The 25,487-nt window shown below is 37.7% G+C and overlaps 1 protein-coding gene across 2 annotated transcripts in view; it reads left to right on the top strand.

Annotated features, from left to right (window-relative positions):
- Nucleotides 1–547: 547 nt before the first annotated feature.
- The window catches only part of LRRC2 (leucine rich repeat containing 2), an 81,749-nt gene continuing 56,809 nt past the window's right edge, over nt 548–25,487 (top strand). For both annotated transcript variants that reach the window (XM_062599655.1, XM_062599656.1), the window contains exons 1-3: nt 548–658; nt 9,511–9,656; nt 19,879–20,089. In XM_062599655.1, coding sequence (XP_062455639.1) covers nt 9,532–9,656; nt 19,879–20,089 — 336 coding nt within the window. In that variant the 5' untranslated portion in view covers nt 548–658; nt 9,511–9,531. The remainder of the gene's footprint in view (nt 659–9,510; nt 9,657–19,878; nt 20,090–25,487) is intronic.

Genomic DNA, 25,487 nt, shown 5'->3' on the forward strand with positions numbered 1-25,487 from the left:
TTTTTTTTTTTTTTTTTTTTTTTTTTTAATTTTTCTTCCTCTCCTCATAGTGAGCAGGAACACTGCCATCAATACCCAGAAGTATGCATTAAGAAGGAAAAAAAAAAAATCTCACCCACATCAGCAAATAAAAGTAGAATTTGCCCTCAACCAGTCACTCAGGGCAGGTGCAAAGCAAGGAGCTCGGCACCTGCCCAGTGTCTCTCAGATCTCTTTCTTGCACAGACTTAGTGAGGAAGAGAAAGTCTGCACCCTGGGAATGCAACTTTTTTTTTTTTTTTTTTTTTTTTTTTTTAGCTTATCTGTGCACTTTTGCCAGGAAAAAGTCTTTAAGCCTGAAAGCTAGTAGCACTAGCTTTGCTACCCTTGCCTCTGTGCGAGTGGGATGCTGCCCTCCTAGCGCTGCTGTTTCGGGTCCGATGTTGAGTCATGCCGCGTAGATATTTCACCCTGCATATGTCTTGGCTGTAAGACCACAGATCATGTTGTCAGTTTACAAATATAGCATATTAGTACATCTGGAAGGCTAGTCACGCTGTGGGGTTCAGGCAGGTCTGACTCACCAGAAGCTATGCCGCTGCTATAAACAACCTCTGCGTCCCAAATTAAATAACCGCAGAGTACGCCCGCGAGCTCTGGACATGCGTGTGCTTTAGGGGTAAGTAAGTGACAGTTTTGCTGATTATTGCATTTCTGCAGGTTTTAGGGAGGGTCAAAGTGGGAGTGAAAGCAAGCAGTTGTCACCAGGTATTTGTTGTGGCTCTCGCAATAGGGAGGTTTAAATGCTAATGTATATGGGAAAAATAGCTGAAACATATAGAGCATTAATCCAAAGTGATATGTATATTTGTGGGCAGCCTTTAAAGATAGTTCATTACATTCACCCCATGTGTAATTCCTCTAATCTAAATACATCTGTGACAAGTCCAAACTTTATAACTTAGGAAAGCTTTCAAGACTCCAACTATTTGCTCACTCTGTGACTCAGTTATATTAAACCCTTGCTATTACATCTCAAGGACATATGTTGGTGTGGGAATGATTTTCAATAAAAAAAGGCTTGGAGTGGCTAGTCATTTATCTTTGTTGTCTGTCAAAATTTAGTGCGGAATTTAAAAAGAGTTATAGAAGTTCAGCTTCTGAAGGCCACTTAGAGCGGATCTAACACGGTATAGGAAATCTAACCTGCTAAATCTTTTGTGAACAAAGCCTATCATGTAAAGTCAAATATTGTCATTATTATTGTTGCTGTTGCTACTGCAGGTCTTTATAGTCTGTCTAGCGCTGGGCCATGAAGATACCTGTTACTTTCTGTTGGCTTAAAAAGCTGATAGGAAGCTCTACTCCTTGCAGGAGTAATTAGCTCAGCACCCTCGCAAGGATCAGTAATGTTCAGTAACACCCATTACCCGAAGAGACAGATTTTCACCACAAGTTTGATCCACTTGGCTCCTTTCCAACAGCAGGTGGAGATGGAGAACTATCCCAAGAAGTATCTCCAGCTGGAAAAGGTTGCTCCATGCTGCTTGTGCCTCCCTAGGCTGCGGGCAGGTGGGAGTGCTGGTACAATACATCTGCCACCTTATGGCTGTACAGTGGGGTTTGGACCATTCTAGCTAAGATAATTTGGCTGCTGAAGTGGAATGAATAGTTGCAAAGAGCATCTTTCCTTGCTTGTTTAAATAGAGCATCCTGTCTGCTTAAACCACACAACTTGGCTGCTTTGGAACTACCTCTGAGCATTGTACTCACCATATGAGTAAAATGATCTTGTATCTAAGATCAGAAGTGACTGTGAGGTTTGATGTTATAGGTTTTTGCTCTGCTTCTGCAATAGAGGAAAACGCAGGTGATACACTGGATTCTTCACAGACCACTACGTGGTAAATGTACGCGTTGGAGAAGAGGATGTGATTAAAATTTTGAGGGTTGGTGGCTATTCTCAAATAGGATAAGCAGCCTACAGTAATTTTTAGGATGAAGTCATTTATATAGGTAACTCCTCTGGCTGTTCTACAGAAAGGTAACAGTGGTAGCCCCAGTACTTGGGAATGGCCCAGGTCCGCTGTGCATAAGATGAGCAATAAAATGTTCTGCTAAAAACACTTGATACTATAAAATAGGTAGGTGAACGCTGGGACCTTAATTTTCTGCTTAATTAAGATCATTTAATTGTAGCTGAAAGCCTCCATTCTTTGTTCACTGATGCTATGTGTTTTTATTTGCCATGGGTCTTTGTATTAGTAATTAACTGGGGTTTCTGTAATCATAAACATATTCTCTAGCCTTCCCACACCTCTGTTGCCCAACCCCTCCACCATCACAATTATTTTCACGTGCATGCATACAACCACATTCACAGATTCAACTATTTTCAAAAGCACGCACTGCATGTTGCATTTTGAGGTGCTTGTCTTTCCTTTGATGGGAAGCAGCCTTAAAATACATCCCCATTTCAAATATCTTTCAGGACATTAGGCCTTTCTCAGTTTTAGGAGAATTAGGCCTCTCTTCAGTAATGCTGAGTGAAAAAAAGAGCCTGGGTTTATGTAACAAACATCAATCCAATGTTTCATTAGCTACATTGTCAATGGAAGGATCACTTTGAATAATTACTCAGCTCACTGAAGGGCTAGGGGAATATATCTGTAATAAATCCCCTTGCATATGTAACATCTATCATGCTTGATGGCAAACAAATTTGTGCTACAAGAGTTGAGGAAGTATAAGGAATATGGTAATTCAGCTGCTAATTAATCCATAATTAAAGACCTAATTAATGAATAACCCTGTAAAAAATTGTCTAAAAATCCGGATGTGACGACTGCAGTGATAAAAGGGAATCTTGTTTGGGAGATTGGTTAATTTACATCTCCAACATGAACTGACTAATGAAAACTGTCAGTAACACACTGTGTTACAGCACTGGACAAAGAGAAATACACACATAAAAGTATGTGGAGGCCAAGCTCAGGCATTGCATGTCTATATTCACATATGTTTTAATTTTTTTTATGTTTTTAGTTATTCCTACCTGAAGTATGTGGAGTAGGTTAAGAGAAGAATTCTTTATAATCTTGGTATATAAACAATGGAAAAGTTATTTAGTTGAGTGATAGAGGTTGATATCAATTTTTGTTCTTAAAAATCTTTTATAGAATGACTGTGAGTAGGAAATTCAAACCGAACTTGGTTCGTCAGAGCATTTAGGGTTAAACTCTTTGATACGCAAAGGCAGTAATTTCTGAAATTAATTTTGGTGAAAGCTAGACTAATTAATAGCTTGAAAATGTCATTGTTTGTCTGTGTTTGTTTATCTAGGAGCAGGCTGTGCTCTTGAGAGAGCAGCAGGGAACATTTCAAATTCCCAGACCATCTGGGCTTGTGTCCAGGTGTTGGGACTGCTCTTTCCAGCCCTGCAGCAGCCTTTCCCTTTCCTATTCTATTTACTCTGTGGCACAGCAGCAGCATTTGCTGGATCTTCACAGGCTCAGGCCTTTAAGGGGCAACCTGCCCACATGCTCCCTGGGATAAGATTGCGTGCATATGTGATCTGAGCTACCATCTGATTTGGATTCCTGACCTGAAATGCTGCCTGGTGAATCTGTACATCTGGTAATCCTCGATGCTGGTGAACCAACAAAAATAGCAGGGAGGATAAACCCCTGCTAGCACAGAACAACAAGGAGTTGTTACGGGGAGCAAAACTAGGAAGGAAAGCACGGTTCCCTGCTTTGCACGTCCTCTCCTGCTCCTACACTGGCATTGTAAAGTGATGCCTCGCTTACAAGCTGTGCACCATTAACACAATAGAGTTGCATACCATGAACCAAGTCACTGTTCCTGTTGCTCTTTCAATCAGAGTGTTTCTGTAATTTAATCTTTCCTCAATACGGAAAAAAAAGAATATGTTCTGCTGCTGTCAAAATGTCAGGTTCCCTCTGAATTATTTAAATACACGTGAGATAAATGACTCAATAATTCTAAAGCATGCGTTGTGTAAGACAGCTTATTTCCTAAAGAATAATTTCCAGGGTTGGGGGAAAACGTGTAACCCACATTTTCCCCTATGTAATCCTGCCAGTAATATTCATAAGAGTGCATCAGGTCTCCCAGAGTGGAGAACCTGACACAAAAAAGACTCAAGTTAGTAACGCCGCTGAACAAATTGAGGAAATCAAAACATTAATTTTTCAGTAACTCATGTTAAGCATCAAAGGGAAGTGTACAGAGTGCTGTTAGTAAGGGCAGCCAAGCTACACCTAGACTCTGGAGGGCTATTACACACTAAAATTGGCTGTATTAGTAGTATCAGATCTCTGCTGGACATTTTCCAGACTCAAGAGAAGGCACGACTCTTGCTCTAGTGAAAACATAATGTGCAAGCATGTTGGCCAGCAGCAGCATAGATGAGAACTATGTTTGGAAGAGGCTAAAATGTGATATAATATAGGCAATACAATGTTAGCTTATGACAAGTTGTCCTCAACTCACTGTAGACAAGACAGAGAGAGTTTCAGTAATCAGGGAGGAGCTGTGGCAGCAGTGTTACCAGGGGGCAGAGATGTTGGCTGCAGGCAGCAAAGAGGCTTAGGAGGCGGGATACTAAATATCTCTCTCCAGTCTTACTGATGGATTGAGATGATCTTAAGTAAGTATATCCTTGTAGCAACAACATGAATAACAATAAATTTAAAAAAGATTATAGATGTTATAGGGTACATGCCTTCTTTTTCAGTCTCTAGCTTTTCAGCACCCTGCCCAACAAGTTCCATTGTATCATGAGAGCTCCTGGGTGCACCTACCCTACAAGGAAGAAGGTCTAAGATAGGTGCTAGAGAGCTGTCTGAGTTCCTTTAGGTGAGCTTTCACAATAAAATAAAATAAAGGATGGGATAAAAATAATCAATGTAGATACTTAAGGATATGATTTTTTTTAGAAATAATATTTGGCATTAATGTTCTGTCATTTCGATAAAATATATGGTAAGTATCAGCACTTAAATTTTATTCTTTTGCCACCAAATCCTTCAAATACTTAAGTCCCTGAGTAACTTTATGTACATAAGAATTCCCTTTGATTCTGATAGGCCTATTTATGTGTTCAGTTAAACAAATAAAAAGTTTGCAAGATTGTACATGAATTCTATTGTATTCTTTTTAAGACCAGAAAAATAAAACTATAACGGCTTTTACTGTGTTGAAATGCATGGAGAGGTTACATAAAGAAGTCAGAGAACTAAGACCAGGCACTGAAAGGAGAAGAATAGTAATGTGTGAACAGGTACTTTTCTCAGCCTTAGCTTGCCCAGAAATGCTGAAACTGAGAAGAGGTTGTAGTATCTAGGACTGAAAGTACAGTCCTAAGCAGAGAAATAATAGACCTGGTTGCTTGCTTTAAGGTGCAGATAGAGAAAAGGTAAGTGTTAAATATTCTTGTATTTTATTGATGGAAACTGGGGCAGGGCTACAGATGAACTAGACTGCCAGTTGGGGAAGAGAAGGTGTGGAAATGGCTATAGGGCTAAAGGATCTTTTTTTTTTTTTTTTTTTTTTTTTGATTATTATATGGAGAGTAAGAGATGTGAAAGAGGAATTTTGTTTCTTTGCAGTTAGTTCTAGTTTCTGCTTATTCCTATGGCTGTTATTATCAAAACGCCCTTCTTCTTTTAAAATTAATTACTTGAGCACATCTGCTACTTATAAATACAGCCTCCTATATAATGTGTATCTTTCTCTGAAGGAAAGATCTTGTAATACTTTATTAAAGATATATATATATATATTTATGTCAGCTTTGTTTCTGACTATTGCAAGAAAGAGTTAGATAAGAAATCAGTCTGGCTTCCCAGTATGTTACTTTTTAAGGCTGTTGATTCAGGTCTTGTAGATTACTTCTCTGGAGCTGTAAATGGGTAGGGATAAGATTATCTGCTTCCATAGACAGGCACACAGAGAAATGTTTTTTTCCACCAGTAATTCTTTTGTAAATGACGTCTTTGTTTTCCCTTTATGTTCCTGAATCCCTTTTTTTTTCCCCTTGGAAAGCAGTGCTTTTATTATTGTACATTACTGAAGAGCCTAGCATTTGTGATCTATCTCACTAATAACTCATAAGACTGAAAGAACATTATAACAATACATCATCTAAGAAAGGTGTGCTGATGATCTACAGCATAATTTAGATGTAGATGTTGCCAAAGGAAGATGGCATTAAGCTGCAAACTCAGCGTAGTTGTGAAATAGGGCTTTGCAGATTCTGGTAATGCTTGCTTCTGTGGTCAGGACTTATCCTTAATGAAAAGAAGGTGGCCTGCTTCTTGGATTAGAAATGAAGTGTGTGTATGTGTGTGTGTGAGTGCGTGTCTGTGTGTGTGTGAGTGCGTGTCTGTGTGTGTGTGAGCTGTATGTCTCTGTGTGTGTATGTGTGCTGTGAAAGGAGCACTGCAGAGTAACGCAAGGATGGGTAAATGGGGAAGTTGGTGCAGGAAGGGGGCTGAGGTGGATGGAACATTGGCTGTGTAACCAAATGACCTCCTTTGAGCAGGAGGCTGGACTAGGTGACCTCCAGAGGTCCCTTTCCACCTCAAGAAGTCTATGGTTTGTGATAATTAGTAAGGTGCTGGCAGTGATAGTAATCTGTGAGAAGCCTATCTGCTGGAGGGAAGTTAGATGTGGGTATCAGTCAAACGGAAAGAAGGAACAAGCTGGGAAGGCATCTATAATGAGGTATTTCTCTATCCTAACATAACTTCCATCTGTGGTTAATAAATCATAGCTTTGGGTTTTCCTGTACAGGCTTAAACTGATGATTGAAAGGAATGGATTGCTGTCTGTGATCTTCAACAAGTACAGCCTTATGTATTGCTAGACACTGAGTACTAGACACTGTGTTGGTAGTTGCTTCCTCTGTCCCAAATTCTCACTGTGCATGAATAAGCACCCTGAAGGAGCAACACTTAGGATCAGATTATTCTAATTGCTGCCTGCTTGCCAGGGCAACAGTCCTGGGATTAAAGTATTTCTGAAGTAACAGCCAGGGAGGTCTGCTGGGTGACCTTTCTGGAGCAGTAGATGGCAACAAACTTCAACATTTTTCCTGCTGCATGACTACTAAAGCTTCCTCCACCGTGTGGTCTGATCAGAATTTGTGGCTTTGTTCTGAATAGATTAGTCCTGAGAAGCTGTGATGGGGACCTTTCATCCCCTTATCCAGGGGATATCCTCTTGTGCCTGATTTTACAGTTGAAGAGGAAACTCTGATGCATCACAGTCTAATCCAGTATGTGGATAGAAGTCATACAAAACTTTTCACCCTCAGTGTCTAACAAATCAGTGTCTCAATAAAGAACAGATGACTTATTCTGAGAGGCAGGAAGGTGGAGGACAAGTCAAGGAAACAGAGTACTCTCACAGTAATTCAGACTTTGTGTTGATTAAGGCCGTCAAGCTTCAACAGAGGTCAAGTGTCCAGCTGCCACTTCACTGTCTCTTAGAAATTCAACTCCTGCAATAACCCTTCTACCAAAACGTGTTGCTATGAATTGGTCTCTTAAAATGAATTAAGTTATGCAGAGTGACTGCTGGTCTGCAGCTACTGTGAGTGGTCAGACCTTGCTACAGGATTTCTCTACTTGGGCAGTGGAGGAGAATGTTTTATTTTAGGTGTTGAAGAGTTTCCTGTAAATTAATAGTGAATTCAGTTTTGGGATGGTGCATCTGATTATGATGACACCTTCCACTATGAGTAAGGTCATTGTTCTCATTACACTGCTATTAATGGTGTTTGACTCTGCTGCTGTCAGCCGCTGATTTGAGATATGATGGGAACTATTTGTGGTTTTATTGTAGGGCTTGTAAAGATAAACAAGCAACGGAAGCTGCTTTATGAGCAGCAAAGATAGCAGTTATAAAACCATCCTAAGTTATAGAAGATTTTAGTAGTAGAAAAATACTGGTTTGGGACCAGCCTCTGTGCTGGTATTTAGAGGCATTTGGGTTTTTTCTTAGTGAGATAACAAATAAGGAGAACAAGTAGGAAACTTTTTTTTGATGCACATCTACATAATTATTTTTAATTCACCCTGTGGTGTGAGGAAGATGAGGGTTTGTTCAGAAGGGATTGTTCCTTTGTGTTATGTATGATGGAAATTTATATGTGAAGGGAAAAGAAGACAGTTATGAAAAATACAAAGAGGAAAAGTGCGGGGGAGAGAACTTCCTCAGTCTTATGAAAGGATAGATAATAAGTGGCCTCAGTGCAGAGACACAGAACTTAGAAAAAATGATCAGAGTAAGGTATGAGGGAAAAGTAATGGCTAAAAGCTTGAAAATACCCAATAAAGGAAGGAGCAAACTGCTTTTTCAATGATCAGTTGACATTCCAGTGGGATTTTCTTCTTTCCATTCTCTATTTTTTAAGCTAATGAATGGTACAATAAAAGTGGCATCTAATGAAATCTTAAGCTTAATCTGATTTTCCTTTTCTGTGTTTTTATCTTGGTGGAAGCAATTATTTTTAAAATACTTCAAATCTCTGTTTCTTAAGACTTCTTTGTAGTGGTACAGTGAACCATTTTATGAAGTATAACAGAAGTGTTATATAGATAACCTAGCTGCATTTCATAATAAAAATTGGGTTGAGTTAATTACATTTTCACCAATGACTCCAAGAGAGTATGTATATCTGTGCTTGTATTAGTGATCTAGTAAGTGGTTGCTTCCTTTTGTTTGTCCTGAGCCTTTGCCATAGATTGTTAAGGAATACCTTGCTGCCAGTCACATTGTTTTCCACAACATGTAAATCCAAGGCCTTTACCTCTTGTGGTTGTTAAAGATATCAGTGTTTTCTTCTTTTTTTCCCCTCAAGTATAAAGGTAGTGCTCATACCTCCTTAAGCTTGAGCTTAACAATTTACAGTTAAAGGGAATGGGAACTTTGTCACTGACTTCAGTAGAAGCAAAGAAGTTTGTGTCTGTCTGGCTTTAACTAGATAAAGGAAACATTCAGTTCAGCTTAGTTTGTAACAGCACGTTAAAGATAGGCTCGAGAACAGGCCTTCAACTGCTGGAACGTAACTATACATACTCATAATTGGGTCATGTTTCACAAAACTTATCTCTGCAACAGGTACATTATTGTTGTATGTTACAGGGCTTCTTTTTTAACCCCTTTCAAATAAGCAACTATTTATGCAAACAATTCCACTGAAGCAGGATTGCTTGGATGCTTGAAGACCACAATGGTGAGATTAAGTGCTTTTATATGCTTTAAGATGAATGATTACTTTGAACTCTCATTTTGCTAGTACTGTTACGTAAATGGTTAAAATTTGTTAAACAACCCAAAGTCGTCAAAGCTATTTTCATCAATGATCCTTAATCAAATTCATATTTCTTTGTGATTGTGTCATTACCTTGGAAAGGGAATAGTGGAAGGACTTTCCTTTTTTTTTAATTTATTTATTTATTACTTCTTTCCTGAAGTGCTTATAATGGCTTATTGTTGCAGGAGAAACTTAATGTCAACAGCATGGGACATCAGGTGATAATATTTGACTTTTCTCTCATAAGAGGACTGTGGGAAACTCGTGTTAAGAAGAACAAAGAACGTCAAAGGAAGGAGAAAGAAAGATTAGAAAAGAGCTCGTTAGAGCGGTAAGCCAACGCTGTTATTCTATTTAACTGAGTCTGTTAATAAATCTGTTAATACCACCATGTATAGTCAGGTGATTCAAATTTTAATTTGCTGAGTTTGGTTTCTTCATTTCTTGCTGCCTCTCCTCAAATGATTGTAATAGAAATGATGCACAAACTATGCTTGTATTCCATTAGGCCCTACACTCTCCTATGCAGATTGTAATTTATTAATATTTTTACTGTTCTACTGTGTAGATCTAATTTGAAGAAAAAATAATGCGCCTTGTACTCTTACACTTTTTATATGCAATATAGAAGTGATATTTTTACTTTTTATATGCATTATGGAAGTAATATACTCATAAATTTCTATACTAAGAAATACTCTAAGTATTTTGTTGAGCTGACAGGAGAAACGAAAAGGAATAGGCATAGACACATAAAATTGCTCTTAAATAGGAAAGAGAGGGTGGAACAAAAGAACTATCAGAGGAGTTTTCTCATGACCAAAATAGTAGAGAATCTTGAATGTAATACTTATCCTTACTAACCATGTTACTGTTTTTATTATATTTTATTTCTGGTTTGTTTAAGCAATATTTTGGTTACTTTGTGTTCATCCCCATTTGAGACAGTGAAATATTATACTGTGCTGGCAATGTTGGAAACATAATTTATCATTTTTTCCCTTGTAAGAAGAGAACAAAGCCATAAAAAATACTTTCTGATTTAAAATTGAAGTGCCCAAGGTTAAAGAGTGCCCTGGCTGAAGAGCAGCTGCGAATCTGGATGTGGCGCTTTGGCTGGTTCAGGGAAACCCATTTTTGGATTCAGTGACATTGCAACCAGGTAGCTGGGCTAAGGAGAGATCAGAGTTAATATGAAGTCTGACTGCCTTTTTTACATCGTTTTTCTCTTTAAAACGTCCAGTGACATAATGTTGATTCCCTCTTTCCCAACCCTAAACCTGCATTAAAAAAACTTAACAAAAAAAAAAGGTAAAAAAAAAAAAAAAAATGAGGCTCTTCTACAGTTTAAATTTGCTAGTAGAGGTAAGCTTTCCCTTTGATAAAGGCTGAGGGATAGAAAATGTTTGTTGTAAGTGTTACCCCTATGATGGAAAAGAAAAGCAGAAGTATTTGGGATCCAGGAAAACCAAGCCCAATAGCAGCTTACTGCTGTCCCAGATGCTACACTGAGAAGTGACTGTGTAATTCTGTGACAGATGAAGCAGAAGACTCTGCATACCTTCTCCATGTCTGCTAGTGGTTCTTGCTATGCCATTGCAATTGCATTTGTAAAAGGAATTTTAGGAATAATGCATGGCTTCTAACAGTGCATGGGCACCTGCAGATCTGAAAAGTCAGTCTATCAGAGGTTGCTACAGATGCCAACATCCATCTGCACCATTTTTGTTGGTCTGCTGGTACCAGAGGTAACTTCTAACCAGACTACTATAGAAATACTGTACATAAGGAAGTTTTGCATGCAAGACGGAAAAGAATAGCTCCAAAGTAGCTATTTCTAGCTCTCATTTCTAGCTTTTGCCTATAGTGTTGGTTTAGATTCACTATACCATGAGTTGTGTTTTCCATAAAAACAGTATGCTCTCCTGCCACTTTCATCTGTGGTTGTTTAGCTGCACTTCTGGATAAAAGCATGTAGCTTAGTGGCTTATTCTGCCCTTTTCCATTAATGAGGTTAGGATATGATGCAGGGAAATAACAAGTTGCAAGTATGCTTTCAGCATTCACAAAGGCATTTTGTTTTCCTTTAATTTGCAACTAGGAAGTTGCAAGTGAAAGTACCTTATCCTGCTGCACTTCATGCTGAGCAATAAGGTGCCTCTCCAGTTAATTGTATTTCTTCTAGAGTTTCAGGCATAAAGGATGAAGTACACCAAACTTTGTTTCTAGCTATGAGCGATCAATATTTCACTTACTGAAATTAATGGCAAAGTTCATATTCATTCTTACGGTGCTGGTTTCACGTAATGGATGAGGCTGGTACAATAATGGTCAGAGTCATAAAAATATTGGTAGTAAAATGCAAAATGTAGTTAAAAGAAAAATCGTTTTATTTTGAGGTATGCAGTTATCTCACTGGCCTTTAGATCCTAAAGGTCGGATAACAAATTGATGCTTTTTGCTAAGTGCTTTCGAAGGTAGGACATGATTTTGCTTCTAGTTAACTTAAAAGTATAGCTAAAACATTTAATTATGATTAAATGAATAATAAGAACAAGGCCTCCTTATACAGATGTATTTCATCATTTCAGGGAGTTGCAAGTGTGAGAAAATTATGCTATCTTATTCAGAAATTAAAATCTTACCACTCTAGAGTAGGTCCACTGAAATTAGTGCTAGTAATCATTGCCAATTCATAATAAATAAGTATTTTGGAAAGGATTCTAATGCAAATTGATAATCCCAAAAATACATTCAAAGAGGCAGCTTCCCAAAACAAGAACTGCATTATGACATTTAAGATTCTAGGTATTTACTTTTGCCAGCAGATGGAGTGAATTACCAAGTAAGGTTGAAATTATAATAGAGTTTCTCTGCAAATACAGTAGTGTAACGGATGAGTTTGGAATCTAGCTTACTGAGACTGATGCTTTTTAACAAAAATCCTACTTTCCTCAAAGAGGCCCTAATTCACTAAGGCCATTGAGAGTATACAGTTCCTCATCAGTCCCATTGCAATGTGAAATGACCTGGTAATATGCAGCAAAAGGTAGTGTTATTTAAGGAAAAGCTTCAGTTAGCCCTCAGAGAATTTTGCTTGTCTTCGGTCAAAGTAATTTAGTTCATGGAGGTCAGTAAACAGTCACATGTTAAGATATTTCTCTTTTTTAATTGAAGATTTTTAAGAGGGAAACCTCACAAATAAATGCAATCCTTGAAACTTATTTGCATTAATTGTGAGACCTTGTAAAGATCTGGGGAATTTACAGCTTCTGGAACAGATGTTTAAACAGCTGGCCAGTGAAACCTGATTCTGCAGAACAGTGTACTGAGACTATTGCAAGGGGCTCATATCTGGCTCTTAAGATACGAACACATTGCTACCAAATTGATGCCAGAAAAGGGCTAATTTATCTGTGTATGAAAGCCCTCATTATAGAAATAAGTTTGTTTATAGTGCAGTTTTGCATTTCATCTTTTAGATTCTGATAGTGCTGAACAATCTTGTATCCTAAAGTCCTGTATGCTCTCAGGTTAACTTGACGTGATATGTTAAATTTCCCCTTTAATTTTTCCTCTCTCTCTCTCTCTCTTTTTTTTTTTTTTTTTTTTTTTGGATGAGAAAATAAGGTAAAACTTACAATGTGCTAGATGATTTTTTGGGAAGGATTGCAATGTGTGTATCTACTATTTGAAAAACAGTTAAGGTAAAAATAGAGGGCTGAGCAATTAAACAATTAAGTTATGGAATACCAAAACTGTTTGCCTGGATTAGCTACCTAAACCTTTGCTGTGAAATGGCACTGCCTTCCATGTCCATCAACCAAATGTACAGGAAAAGTAACAGCTTGTTCAGCCGCCTGCTTTGATATATCTCTTCCCCAAAACTTTCCTCTCAAGAGCCAGCTAACAACCTGTGTGCATATTACTTTTCTGAACTATGCACTTCTTGAATGTTAAAAGTCCAAAGAAAACTTTTATTTTATAGGCAGAAAATAACTTATTTCTCTGAAAGCTTATGTCTTTACTAATAAAATAGGTTTGTCTCTATTTCCCTGCCAAACTTTAGTGTTGTAATATATTTGTACTGAACTAAGATTTTATTAATGAAGATTATCTTTATTTCCTTCATCAAAACCCAATTTGGAAATTTTTCTGAGCAAGCCTAAATCTCAGGTTGGGAGCCCTTAGCCCCAAACACAAATACTACAAAAATTATGGATAACAAAGGTGGTGGGTAGTTCTGCAGCACTAGTAACCGCTCTAGTAATTTGCCTTTTGTTTCTATGCATTTGTGCAAACAGACCTTGCCTGTAATATAATGAATACATGTGGACTGAGAGACAAGAGCTACTGTTCAACCATAATCCTTTATAACCCATGAAAGAGCCTGGCAGATGGGCTGAGATTGAATCAATGCAGTTGAAACTGGGGGGAAATGTTATTAGTCTGTCATTAATATTAGTCTGGGCTGTGCTCCAGTTTAACTGTGCTGCTCTTCTGAAACTTCTATAGGATTATTGAATGATCCTGTGTGGCTTGTGGTTCTGATTTAAATGTCACTCAGGAGTACTAAACTGGTGTCATCAAGTAGTGTCCTGGTTATTTCCTCCCTCCTGATTTAGAGGAAACAGTGCCATCTAATGAAACTTCATTCCCTTACTCAAACTGCTTAACTTTTTCCTGAAGACCTCTTAATCAGACACGAAGCTAGGCAGAAGAAGGAACTATTTATACTTTCAAAGAAACACAAATATTCCCTCTGGGATGACTCAATCCTTACTAATAAACATTTTGCTTTCCAAGCTGGTGACTCCTTTGAAGGGTACAATCATTGAATTTATCCTCCAGTAATTATTTGCATCAGGTTGATTAGATCCGTGGTATTGTTGGAAAATCCAAGATGACAAGCAAGGAGCTCCCATGTCCCCATAAGGAAATGCTGATTTATAACAAATCTAATTATATGCTGTTAAATCTCTTTGCTGCAGATATACTCCAATAGTGATGCAATGTTTGAGGAAGGATTACTTGAAGACAAGTTCATCACTAGCCAAACCAGAAATAATTGATTACTCTTTCCCTGCTGATCCTGCATCTATATGTATATATACAGTACATCTTGAGAGCTTACTGGAAAACAGCAACTGGGCTGTAGTCAGATTTTAATAGATTGGCAGAAATAAATCTTGTTCTACAGCAGTTAAAGTCTATTTTGGTGAGGTCATAGATGTATGCATTTGTTTTACAGGTATAAAGGTGCCTTGTTTGGCATATATCTTATTGGACAAACAGAAGCAGATGTACTAAGTCTTATTAAAATTAGTGAGACTATTTACATGATTGAAGTACTGAAATAGTTAGCTGAGCTGGAACAGGAGATTTCATCTGGGTGCTATGTCCAGAAAAAACATTTTTCATTTTCATACTCCCACCTAAATTAGGCTTAACTGGATTAAAACTCATTTCTTGAATGTTGAAACTGATAGTTCTTTCTTTAATAAGACAGCATGTGCTTAATCAAGCTCTGGAGGAAGATCAAACCATTTTACTGCTGAACAGTTATAAAAAGACAAACTTCAAGAGGGTTGAAGTTTTGCAACCTACTCATTTGTCGTGTGTGAAAATGTGTTCCTAGAATATCTGGAGCCTTTAAAGTGCCAAGACTAGAAATTCTTTTTTTTTCCTTTCCCCCCCCCCCCTTTTTTTTCCTTTTTAGAACAATATTAGTATATTTAAAGGCTGCTTTTGTATGTGTATTTTTTTAAATCTACCACACTGTTTTTAGATGTCTTTTTTGCCTTTCCTGAAGATTCATGTAATAGCCTTTAGATATCAAAAAACATGGTGGCAATCCTATTCTATCCGAGAATTGCAACTAAAGGAAAGCTTAATGGTCTTTATTTTCAGAAGGTCCTTAGGCAACACCTGCTCTGTGCTTTGGCAATGATTAGACAGAGCTGAGCAACAAATGTGGTTGAATAGCTCCATTTGGTTTGATCTCAACTGTATCATGCAAGCTACTGCTTTGTAATCTCTGTTTAGTGACACATATCAAGTTTGTCTACCACAAGCCTCTCAGCTTTTTCCCAATGGCACAAGATTAGCAGAGCATACTGATAATACATCCAGTCATTGATTTGTAAGTCACAGTTCCAGGCTAGGAAGACTTACACTGATTCATATGGTTAATGTGTACCGCATGAATACAGTGGGGTGATTAGACCCTCTGCTCTTGGGATGTATCATATTTTCATTCTGTCATGTACTGTCCACAATTAGGCATGTCTGCTGCATTATTAATTCACTTTCTACCTGTTCAAAATATACCTGTACCTAATACTTGGTGACCATAAGAGAGCATTCTTGAAAAGCTTAGAAGAGGTTGTTACGATAATTTGATGTATGAGTAAAGACGAAATTTGACACAAGGTGTGATATTTATGTTGGATTCCTCACCAGATTTAATTTTTAATGTCTTTCTTTGGGCAGTATTTCACTGACTGATTTGATTAACTGTTTTTTGTATGCATTTTATCTTATTTGACTAACAATGTATCATGGCCTTCTGAGACTTGTATTTTGTACATTTTATCAATAAAGTGTCAGAGTACAAGTTATTCTTTCATCTTTAATGTACCTCCCTTCTTTTCTTTTTCCATATTTCCTTTTGGCAGAGAGTAAAAATGGATTATATCAGTCCTTCCCTCTGCAGGTGTATGTTATGTTCGTGGGTTCTACCTAACACAGCTAGTACTGAGGTGTAGTACAGCAGGTCTGTGTCTTGCTTTTTGACGAGAGTCAGACTTTTTGACCTCTTCTTCCTGTTTGTTCAATTTTCTAAGGCTCTTGGAACTTACACTACGAGGAATGATTCAGTCATTAATTTGGATAAGTGAAAAGCAGTGAATAGGAAGAGTATCTTGGGGTGAAGCTCTGCCAGTGCATTGAATTATGCACTGAAATAAAGTGTTTAATTCTTTGGAGAATAAAGGAATTCCAAGAAATAAGAAGGCAGTTCTGCAGAGTTAAGCTTCACAGAGGGACAGAGAGGCAGTATGTGGAGGGCTGAGGGGCATGTGAGAAATAGCAGTGCAGCAGTAGTATGTAAAGCATTATTTCTAAGATTTTAGAAAATGGAACTCCAGGGTTTTGATCCTTTTCAGTTTATGCTTTTGAATGGTTCAGATTCTTTCGTTCTTTTCCCTGGGGATTTTAATTCACATTTTTCCAGCCCACTTTACTTCCCACCTACCTCTCATGGTAACAGAGAGCTTTTATAACTAATTAGCTATGCTCCCTGGTAGAAGAGTTTTAGAAAACAATGTGTAGGTGTTTTGGGCCTATTTAGTTTTCTTGTACTATATCAAAGTGTTGTAGCTTTTTCTAGTGACCTCTCGCTATGGCATTGTCTGCCCTCTATTGTGCTGGTGATCTCCAGGGCTCAGATGACAGATTGAATAAGTAACTTCAACACTATGAATTGAATTGGCTCATGCGTTGAGGCAGCTGAAAAAGGTGTTTCAGCTTTCATGTCTCCTGATTTGGAAAATGCTGTTATCTGGTGCAAGGTTCCAGACTGCAGCTGGGGGGATACACTTTGGAAAGGCTGTCAAGGGCAGTCAGGTACTCTACTCTCTATCTCTCAGTATCAGATGTGGCAGTTGAAGGACCATAAAACAGGGTAAACAGCTATCTAGTGTAACCTGTTTTCTTCTCGTCTTTGTTATATCAAATCGCTTACAAAATTTTTCCAAATGCTGCATGTTGGTGGTGAATCTTTACTCTTACTGAAGTCACTCTTTTAGTGACTCCTTGCGCTAAACTTGCTGAGCCTGTTTTCTATCTGTCCAGTCTTTTTTTCTTCCCTGAACTCATTCATATTTCAAACTCTTATGACATAACGGTGTCCACAGTCAAACACTGAGAGAACTGGCAGGGAGACTGTCCTCTCTAATGAATACTGAAACCAAGAATGAGTTTCACTTTTCTGCAGCTTTCTTAACAGCTTCTTTAAATATTTCTTTACCATTCCTTTCATATCTCGATAAATTATCATTCTCCTCACATCTGAGAAGCTTCCTGCTTCTGTTATATTAGAAAACCTTTTTCCTGCTCATTTATATATATGCAATAAGTGATTTTTTCACTTCACTTTTTGTAATTTTACATTTAATTTATCAGAGCATACATTGCCTTTTCATTTCTTCATTTGGACATAAATGCCACTTTCTTTTCTTTTTTTTCCCCTACTTTTGCAAGTGAGGAAGAAAGAGATCCTTGTTGTGGCTTTGTAGGAAAGTACTTACTTTGAGACTCTGCTGCTTCCATGTAGCCTGTCAGCATCATACCCAGTGAGCATCACTTCTAACCACTTTTTAAATGTACTTTGTCTTCTAAAACTGAATACATTTTTAGAAGATTTTTTTCTTGTTTTTTCTTTATCTGGATGCTGCATGGGAATACAGTGTAGTCATTATTACAGAAGGGGCCTTCAGTAGTTCTATGATGAACTGTGCTTGCTACTGGAAATTAAATCAAGTCTCAAGATTAGTGGCAGTAGTATGCCGTGCTACGGCTGTAGAACAGCCATACTTGATTCCCAAAAGTGTCAAGTCTGCATCATGTTGATGTGCGATTCGTGTGTAGATACCTCAGATCTCCCACTGTTGCTGTGTTCTCTGCTTTTGAGTCTTTCCAACCTTCCCGAAGGTTTTTGTAACTGTCGCAATTTGTGCTGGCCAGTTTACAGCTGTCTCAGTAATACTCTTCCCATTTAAGCATGGAGTTTTGATCTCTAGAGATACAGATTTATTTTGATAGCATAGAGTCAAATATGACTTAATGCACACTATCAGTTCCCATCAATACACTCTGCTCTTCAGCTTCTAATTCCTTTGTAACAAGCGTCCAAAGATTAACCTATTTTCACCATATTGTGAAGATGTGTCCTGTATCTAAGTTTGTAACTGATTTCTTGTACGTGATTACAAGAGAGACATGGAGCTACTGGAGAGAGTCCAGTGTAGGGCTACAAGGATGGTCAGAGGGCTGGAGCACCTGCCCTACAAGGAAAGGCTGTGAGAGCTGGGCCTCTTCAGCCTGGGGAAGAGAAGACTGAGGGGGGATCTTATCAAGGTGTATAAGTACCTGAAGGGAGGGTGTCAAGGGGACGGGGACAAACTCTTTTCAGTTGTCCCATGTGACAGGACAAGAGGCAATGGACAGAAACTGAACCACAGGAAGTTCTGCCTGAACGTGAGGGGGAATTTCTTCCCTGTGAGAGTGACGGAGCACTGGATCAGGTTGCCCAGAGAGGTTGTGGAGCCTCCTTCTCTGGAGATCTTCAAGGCCTGCCTGGATGCAACCCTGTCTAACATGTTCTAGGTGACCCTGCTTGAGCAGGGGGGTTCGACTAGATGATCTCCAGAGGTCCCTTCCAACCTTACTGATCCTATGATTCTATGATTTAGAACCAGACATTGTTTCATATGTCTTAGTTTTTACAGTTTAGCATTTTGGAGGACATTCCCTGCCTAGCTGTGAATAAGTTTACTGGTTTTATTACTTCTTACTTGAAATTTACACACTTGCATTTCATTTCCCTTTCTACGATGTACCATTTATGACTTCCCCTACAGGGCACATTATCCTGAACTTTGTGCCCTGCTGCATCTGTCAGTTTTCCTCAAGTCTTTTGCTTGCAATTTCTGCCAGAGGGTGGAGATCGTGTAATTGAATCTCATGTATAACAAGAACCTAACATTCAAAGTGTAAGATCAGATTTATGAGGCAAGGGCCTCTATAGAGTCTTATTTTTGGTATAAGGAAGACTGTTCCTTCAGTTAATCAACTTGTTCCTTAATTGACTAAGCTGAAATAAATGTCCCTCAAATTAAAGCACATGCAGCTAGCACTGCTTAATTATGTCAAACTAAATTTGTGCCTGAAGTTACATGAGTGAAACTTCATCCTGGAGGTGAGCCCGAAGTTATACTGGAATTGAAATAGAAGTTATTGGCATGTGATAATGTTGACCTGTACTTCCTAAGACGATGTTAGAAAATAATGTTTTAAAAAATGAAAATAGATCGTTATCCTTGAATACGAGAGGGAAAGAAAAAAAATGTTTCTATCACCTCAGTTGCCGAAAAATCTTTTCCAGCTGAAAAGTTCTGCATGTATCACCAGGTCCTTGTTTTATTCATACATATAATTTGTTAATTTTTCAGTATCAATCTATTTCCTATCCTGTTGAAATCAGTGGCATAACTCATACTGCTTTCTGTGATAGTGGGCTCAGTCACTGCTTTTCTGTTTTTCTCTGGATATTACTGTATTACAGTTGCTGAATGAACCCCTGCTCACATCTATGTGTCAGCCTAGTAAATCTAAGCATGGGTATTTGAAAGCATTTGCTTTTTTAAGTGGTCAATACAATAGGTGTGTGATTTTATTTTGTTAGTCATTGTGGGAACAAAGAACAAGTTTTAAGACTTCTGTGCTGTGTTGTTTCAGTTGATTCATGTAAATCTTTTCTGGTCCTATTTCAGGATAAAGCAGGAATGGAACTTCATACTAGAGTGTCGGAAGAAAGGCATCCCACAATCAAAATACCTCAAAAATGGCTTTGTAGACACTGATGAGAAAATCTTGGAAAAGTATGGAAAGACTCCTCAGCTCCCTAAGAGGCGAGCTTTGGCAGATGAAACAGAGAAGGAAAGAAGCAAGTTTATTTTTCAGCTTGCTGGAGAGAAGTGGACAGTAAGTATAACGGAAAAAGTATTTTTATTTGAGTGCTTAGCACTATAACTTCTAATCCCACCAAATTTTTTTCTGACAATGCATATAAAACTGATAGTTTTTCATTGTGTTAAGTGATAAAATAATTTCTCTTCTTGTCCTGAACTAACAGTTTAGTTCTCAAACACAGTTATTTTAAATTCTCTCTTGAAACATGCAACTTAGCCTTGGCAAAAATTATTGGTGTGAGCAGTCACACTGCAATAAGATGTTTTTCTTTTAAATTCTATGATGAGGAAAAAATGAAAGTAATATTCAGCTTTGTTGGCTTGTTGGTATCTTCTACTACTCAGACATCTGTCTTCTTGCTCTAATGGTATGATAACTTTTTTTTTTCAAGCTCTGTTCAAATCACAACTAACAGTTGCATCAATTCACAATAGCCTTGCCCCTCTCTCCCTCTGCTAAAAAAGCTCTTAGTTGTGTTTTATGCGAAATACCAGTTTAGAAGTGAGCTTATTTGAAATTCAGTAAAAGGTGAGTTAGAGTTGGTTTGAAGCTTTCTAGACTGTTAAAGCTTTCGCTGAGATGTATTCTGAATGAAAGATACTTTATTAAGGAGAAAGTGAACTTTTCATTTTGATTTTTTATAATTTATCATTTTGAAATAACCTTTTTTGAGATAATTTTCATTACAAAATAATGCAAGGAAAAAGACCAACCAACAAAGTGTCTCAATTTTAGTGAAACAGTTGTTTCAACTGATCTGAGACATAACTTTGACCCAAATTTCATCTCGCATAAAGGTGATTTTTCTAGCTTTAGTCATTTTCTGAATAAACAAAGTGGGTGGAATTTTTGGGGAAATAGAAAATACTGGCTCCTGTGCAGCTCTAGTGTGGAGACTGTTTCTTCAACTAAAGCTAATCATCCAAGCTGTAGGAACTAGCACTTTTCAGCTTCCAGAAACCTTGGATATCAGCAATAATGTTATCTAAAATTGTGTAATTTTTATACTGCACACTTTCATGTATTGCAATTTTTTCCTCCTATTGGAGGAAAACAAGGAGATTTTAAAGCTCCTTAGAAACTGTTACTGTAGCACCTGCAAATATTTTCAGTGTGCATGGAAGGTGGGAAGTGAAGCTAAAAGTTTTCTGTTGCTTTATTTCAATCTACAATACTGAAAGATTAAACAGAGGGCATGATCACATTGCAGAGATACTGGTCTTTAGCAGCAGACTCCCAGTAACTGTGCTCCGTGGTTCTTGCTCCATGTCATGGGCTAGCTGAGCCAGCGTGCCTTGTTGTTCAGCTCCAGCCTGGTTAAAGCAAGCTTCTCATTTCAAAGAAATATGGTGATGTAATTTGCAGATGGCTGTTGATTAAGATAAAATCAAAGCAGTAATTCTGTCTTATTTGGAGAAGACCCACCCTTCCTCAAGGTCAAAGAATTCTACTAGTCCCTAACACCTGAAAATTGTCAAGTGGATTTTCACTTTTTAAAAATGAAGTTCTACAGGAAGTATGTTTTCCCTAGATATAGACATTTTACAAAGATTATAGTATTGGTTACACAAATCATATCATCTCTTTTTTTTTGCTATTTTTCTCAACTGCTGCTTTGAGTTGATTCAAAGGCAGAATCAGCCATGACACTTTTTTCTCCCATTACTCTCTCAAGAGAATGCATTATGGAAAATGTATTTGCAGACTATATAACCAAATGGACTAAAATTTGCTGCACGGGCTGACATTCAGCATGTGAAAAAAATCTGTGAACACGTGACAATTTTATCAGAAATTCCTTTATGTTATGTAGTCAGGAGCTGTAATGAGAATTGTGTTTTAGTTTCTGTAAAGAATTTTGCACAGAAATACACCTTTGAGGGGAACATTGGGAAGACTTAGCATTCGGATGCTAGGAGATGTCAAAACCAGGGTAGCCTGTGTGGTCTTACAGGCACGTAACCAGTTTGATTTCTTGCTCACTGGCCCTGTACATTTGGCAGCTGCAAACAGCACAGCCATGTGAAGTATCCATTTGGGAACTGGCTGTTGAATCCTATCTCTAGCTTGCTTTTAGCTAATAAGCATTGCTATTATGTTTCTCCTTTTCTCTCATCAATGAAGCCATAACATATCATCTCGACAGGTGATAGCTAAATCTGTGTTAGGTTGCTGATATGACTTACAGATTTGAGAACTGAGCCTGCTTCTGGCCTTTACCAGTTCTCTTCCTGCACATTGTGAAGTTAAGTCTCACAGAGGAGTAATCTCTAGTTTAGGGATTTTGCAAGATCAGAATAAGTACCTTTACAATATCTTTCCCATAAGTCTTCACAGAAGGTCTCTCTTTGGAAGTTTCTTTAGCAGCAAATGGGCTTCATAAAACCTTCTGTTGTGTACTGGGGTAGCCTGAACAACTATTTTGATAATCAATTTGATAGTAATTTCTAGGAAATAATTTTGGATCTTCCTCTGAGAACATTTTGCAACAGGGGAAATCAGAGCAGATCACACACATTGAATTCCTAATAGCAGTTCCTTCCTTCAGGATCTCTTTGCCACTTTTCTTCCACCTCAAATGTCCCTGAAATGATAATGTGCTTTCATTAAGAGGACACTCTATTCCTTTCAGTTGTAAAGTAATTATTTTAACTTATCTGAGAAGAGGTAAAGATCAAGTAATGAATATATGGTTCATAATGTCCATATAGGTTATATGAACAGGCATAGAATACTAGCTAAAGAAAGCAGGGGTTGGTTTTATGGTATCTGAATTTTGAGTAAGTAGATTCTCTGTGTGCAGATCCTTGTGGATCATTAATTGTTCCTAGTAATGATTCACTTTTAGGCCAATTTTTTGAGGCATGCAGTTTGAGCCTATACAGATTTTTAAGCAATGGTTTTAGAATGGTATGATTGCATTAACTTTTTTTGAATTCTTGTTATGGTCCTGTAAGGATGATCAGCATCAGGCCTTTATACCTGCAAAATTTGTGCTCAGTGAGCCTCTCCGAAGCTGAAAAAGTCTTCATGTAACTTGGTCACAGGGTTGGCCATACCTCTGCAGGGTTGGTGGCTTCTGGCTGGGGATAGTGGTTGGTAACTGCAGCAATGAGATAGTTTTATCTTTTTCTGTCAGAGCTCCACTTGGAAGAGATTGTTTAATGGCATGCTTAGTGTTTGATGGTCCTTGACATCTCTTTTCTACATCTACATCTACAATCCTGTGTGGTGCATCTCTGCCAGCCAGGAATGTGTGGACAGTAATGAATTAAGAAAGCTGTTGGTCAGCCAAGTATTTATATTTAGCAGCTGAAATAAAACATTAGGAAAGAAGAAGTCTTATGACAGCAAATGGGCTAGCCTGCTAATGTGATGAAGTGTGAAAAAGTCAGGCTCATCTCTTCCCTTTATTAAAAGCAGGGCAGAACACAGTTGTGGTTCCCCCAGCAGCTAGTCTGCTAAATCTTGTGTTTATAAAAGCCTTGGGACTTGTCAGCAGGAGAAAAATGTACCTTGCCACAAGTAAGTTGAGGTTCCGCAGGTATGTTCAAGAAAACTTTCTTCCTCTAAAAGTGTTCCAGGCAAACACATCAAAAAATGGACTTGTATAAGGATTTTGGACTCCTGAATTTTACATTTAAATCCACTGCCTAGGAGAGAATGGTGGAGAGTTGATAAAACTCTTCACTGAGATCCTTTGTACATGTGAACATGTACCTGTTAAATTAAATTAGTTCTTCAGAGAAATAACACTGCTATTAGAGCTGAATGGAAACTGTAGCAAAAAAATGCCATGAATATTCATTTGGATTTTTAAATGAATTTACTTTGATTCTGTTTTTTCCTCTCTGTGTGTTTGCTTCCTGCTCCTAACTAACGAACGTTTATTCTCTAGTGGATCAACAGATTTAGAATGATTTTAAGAAAATATTCAGGAAAAGCAAACTTCTGAATCTGTCAGTACTGGTAAATGAGAAGTGGTAATATTCACTCAAACATAGAACAGGGCTTGATTCTCAGCTATTTTGCTTTACTCCAGCAGACAATCTTGATCCATGCCTGTTTTAAACAACTTTGTACACAACACTTGCAGATGAGTGACTGTAATATTATTACTAGAAAATCATGACCTTAATGCATATCATTTATGAACAGAAAAAGGCAGCAAATTAATGGAATTACTCATTTGTACTTATTCTCCCAGTTTTACTATCTAGCATACTCCTTTTTTTTGTTGAGAATAGAGAATTTTTGTTTTTTGTGACTGTTAGTGACAGTGAGGTATCAGTTTGCCACAAGTGAAGAAGAATCACTGTGTCGTTGAACAGATAGAAAATTTGCTGCATGCTTATTCACTTCTAGAGATTGCGCCTCTCTTAACCAATACTTATAAAATGTTTGATATAATCAAGCATACCAAGGTAACAGAGATGACCCTGAGTCTTAATAGTTTTGGAACTGGCTCCAAACTTCATCAAAGATCAGAGAGATTTGGATCAAAATGTTTGTTTTGGCCCGTGACAGACGAAATTACAGATTTGGGTTAAGAAACAGAATTGAAACTTCTCAAAACTGAATGCTTTGATCATAATTTTAGCACAGGCTTATGTCTAGCGGGTAAATTCTCTCCTAATTAGAAATAGAAAAATTAGCGATGGTTGTAGCTTTTCTATTTACTTTTACTATTACTACCTACTACTTTTTGCTATATACTTTTAATAGTGCTTTCTCTCCGCCCCCCCCCCCAATCACTTGAGTTTGAGGTATTGTTTTTTTGTTAAAGACAAGACTGGCTATTCTCCAAGTGTCAGTCTTCATGGAGAAATTTATCAGCAGGCTGCCAGCTTTAGTGTGGCAGCAGATTACAAAAGAGCACAAGGGTATCCGAGTAAAGCAAACATAAAAGTTGTACAAATTTCTGTTCCTGTTCCTTGCTAGTTTGTAAATGAAGTAAAATATCACATCAATTTATGTTTCCACTACACAAATATATGGTAAGACAGAAAATCAAAAAATGCTTTTTTTTAAAAGCATGTTATACCACAGCATTTGTAAACTTACATTTGCGAAATGTAAATGTGATTAAAAGATACAAAGAAACTATCTCAAATGAAAAAAAAAAGTGAGTCAAAGCAACTGGTAGAAGAGCTGAAATTGAAACCTGGTTCTATTCTTTTGAAATTTCTATCCTTTTTCCGTTCATGAATTAGAAGATCTTCACACCATTGAGGCAATCCTTAAGATGGAAGAAAGCGTTTTTTTTTTTAACCTTTTCCCCATCAACCCTAAGCGATAGGGAAAAAAAGAATCATTTTATCCAATTTTTCTGAAGATATCAAGGAGCTGAGTTGTTTGATCTTTATCTGAGAGAGTGCCTTCTGTTTTGTTCTGTCATTCCTGTGTATCA

Source organism: Rhea pennata, chromosome Z, assembly GCF_028389875.1.
Source record: "Rhea pennata isolate bPtePen1 chromosome Z, bPtePen1.pri, whole genome shotgun sequence".
NCBI lineage: Eukaryota > Metazoa > Chordata > Aves > Rheiformes > Rheidae > Rhea > Rhea pennata.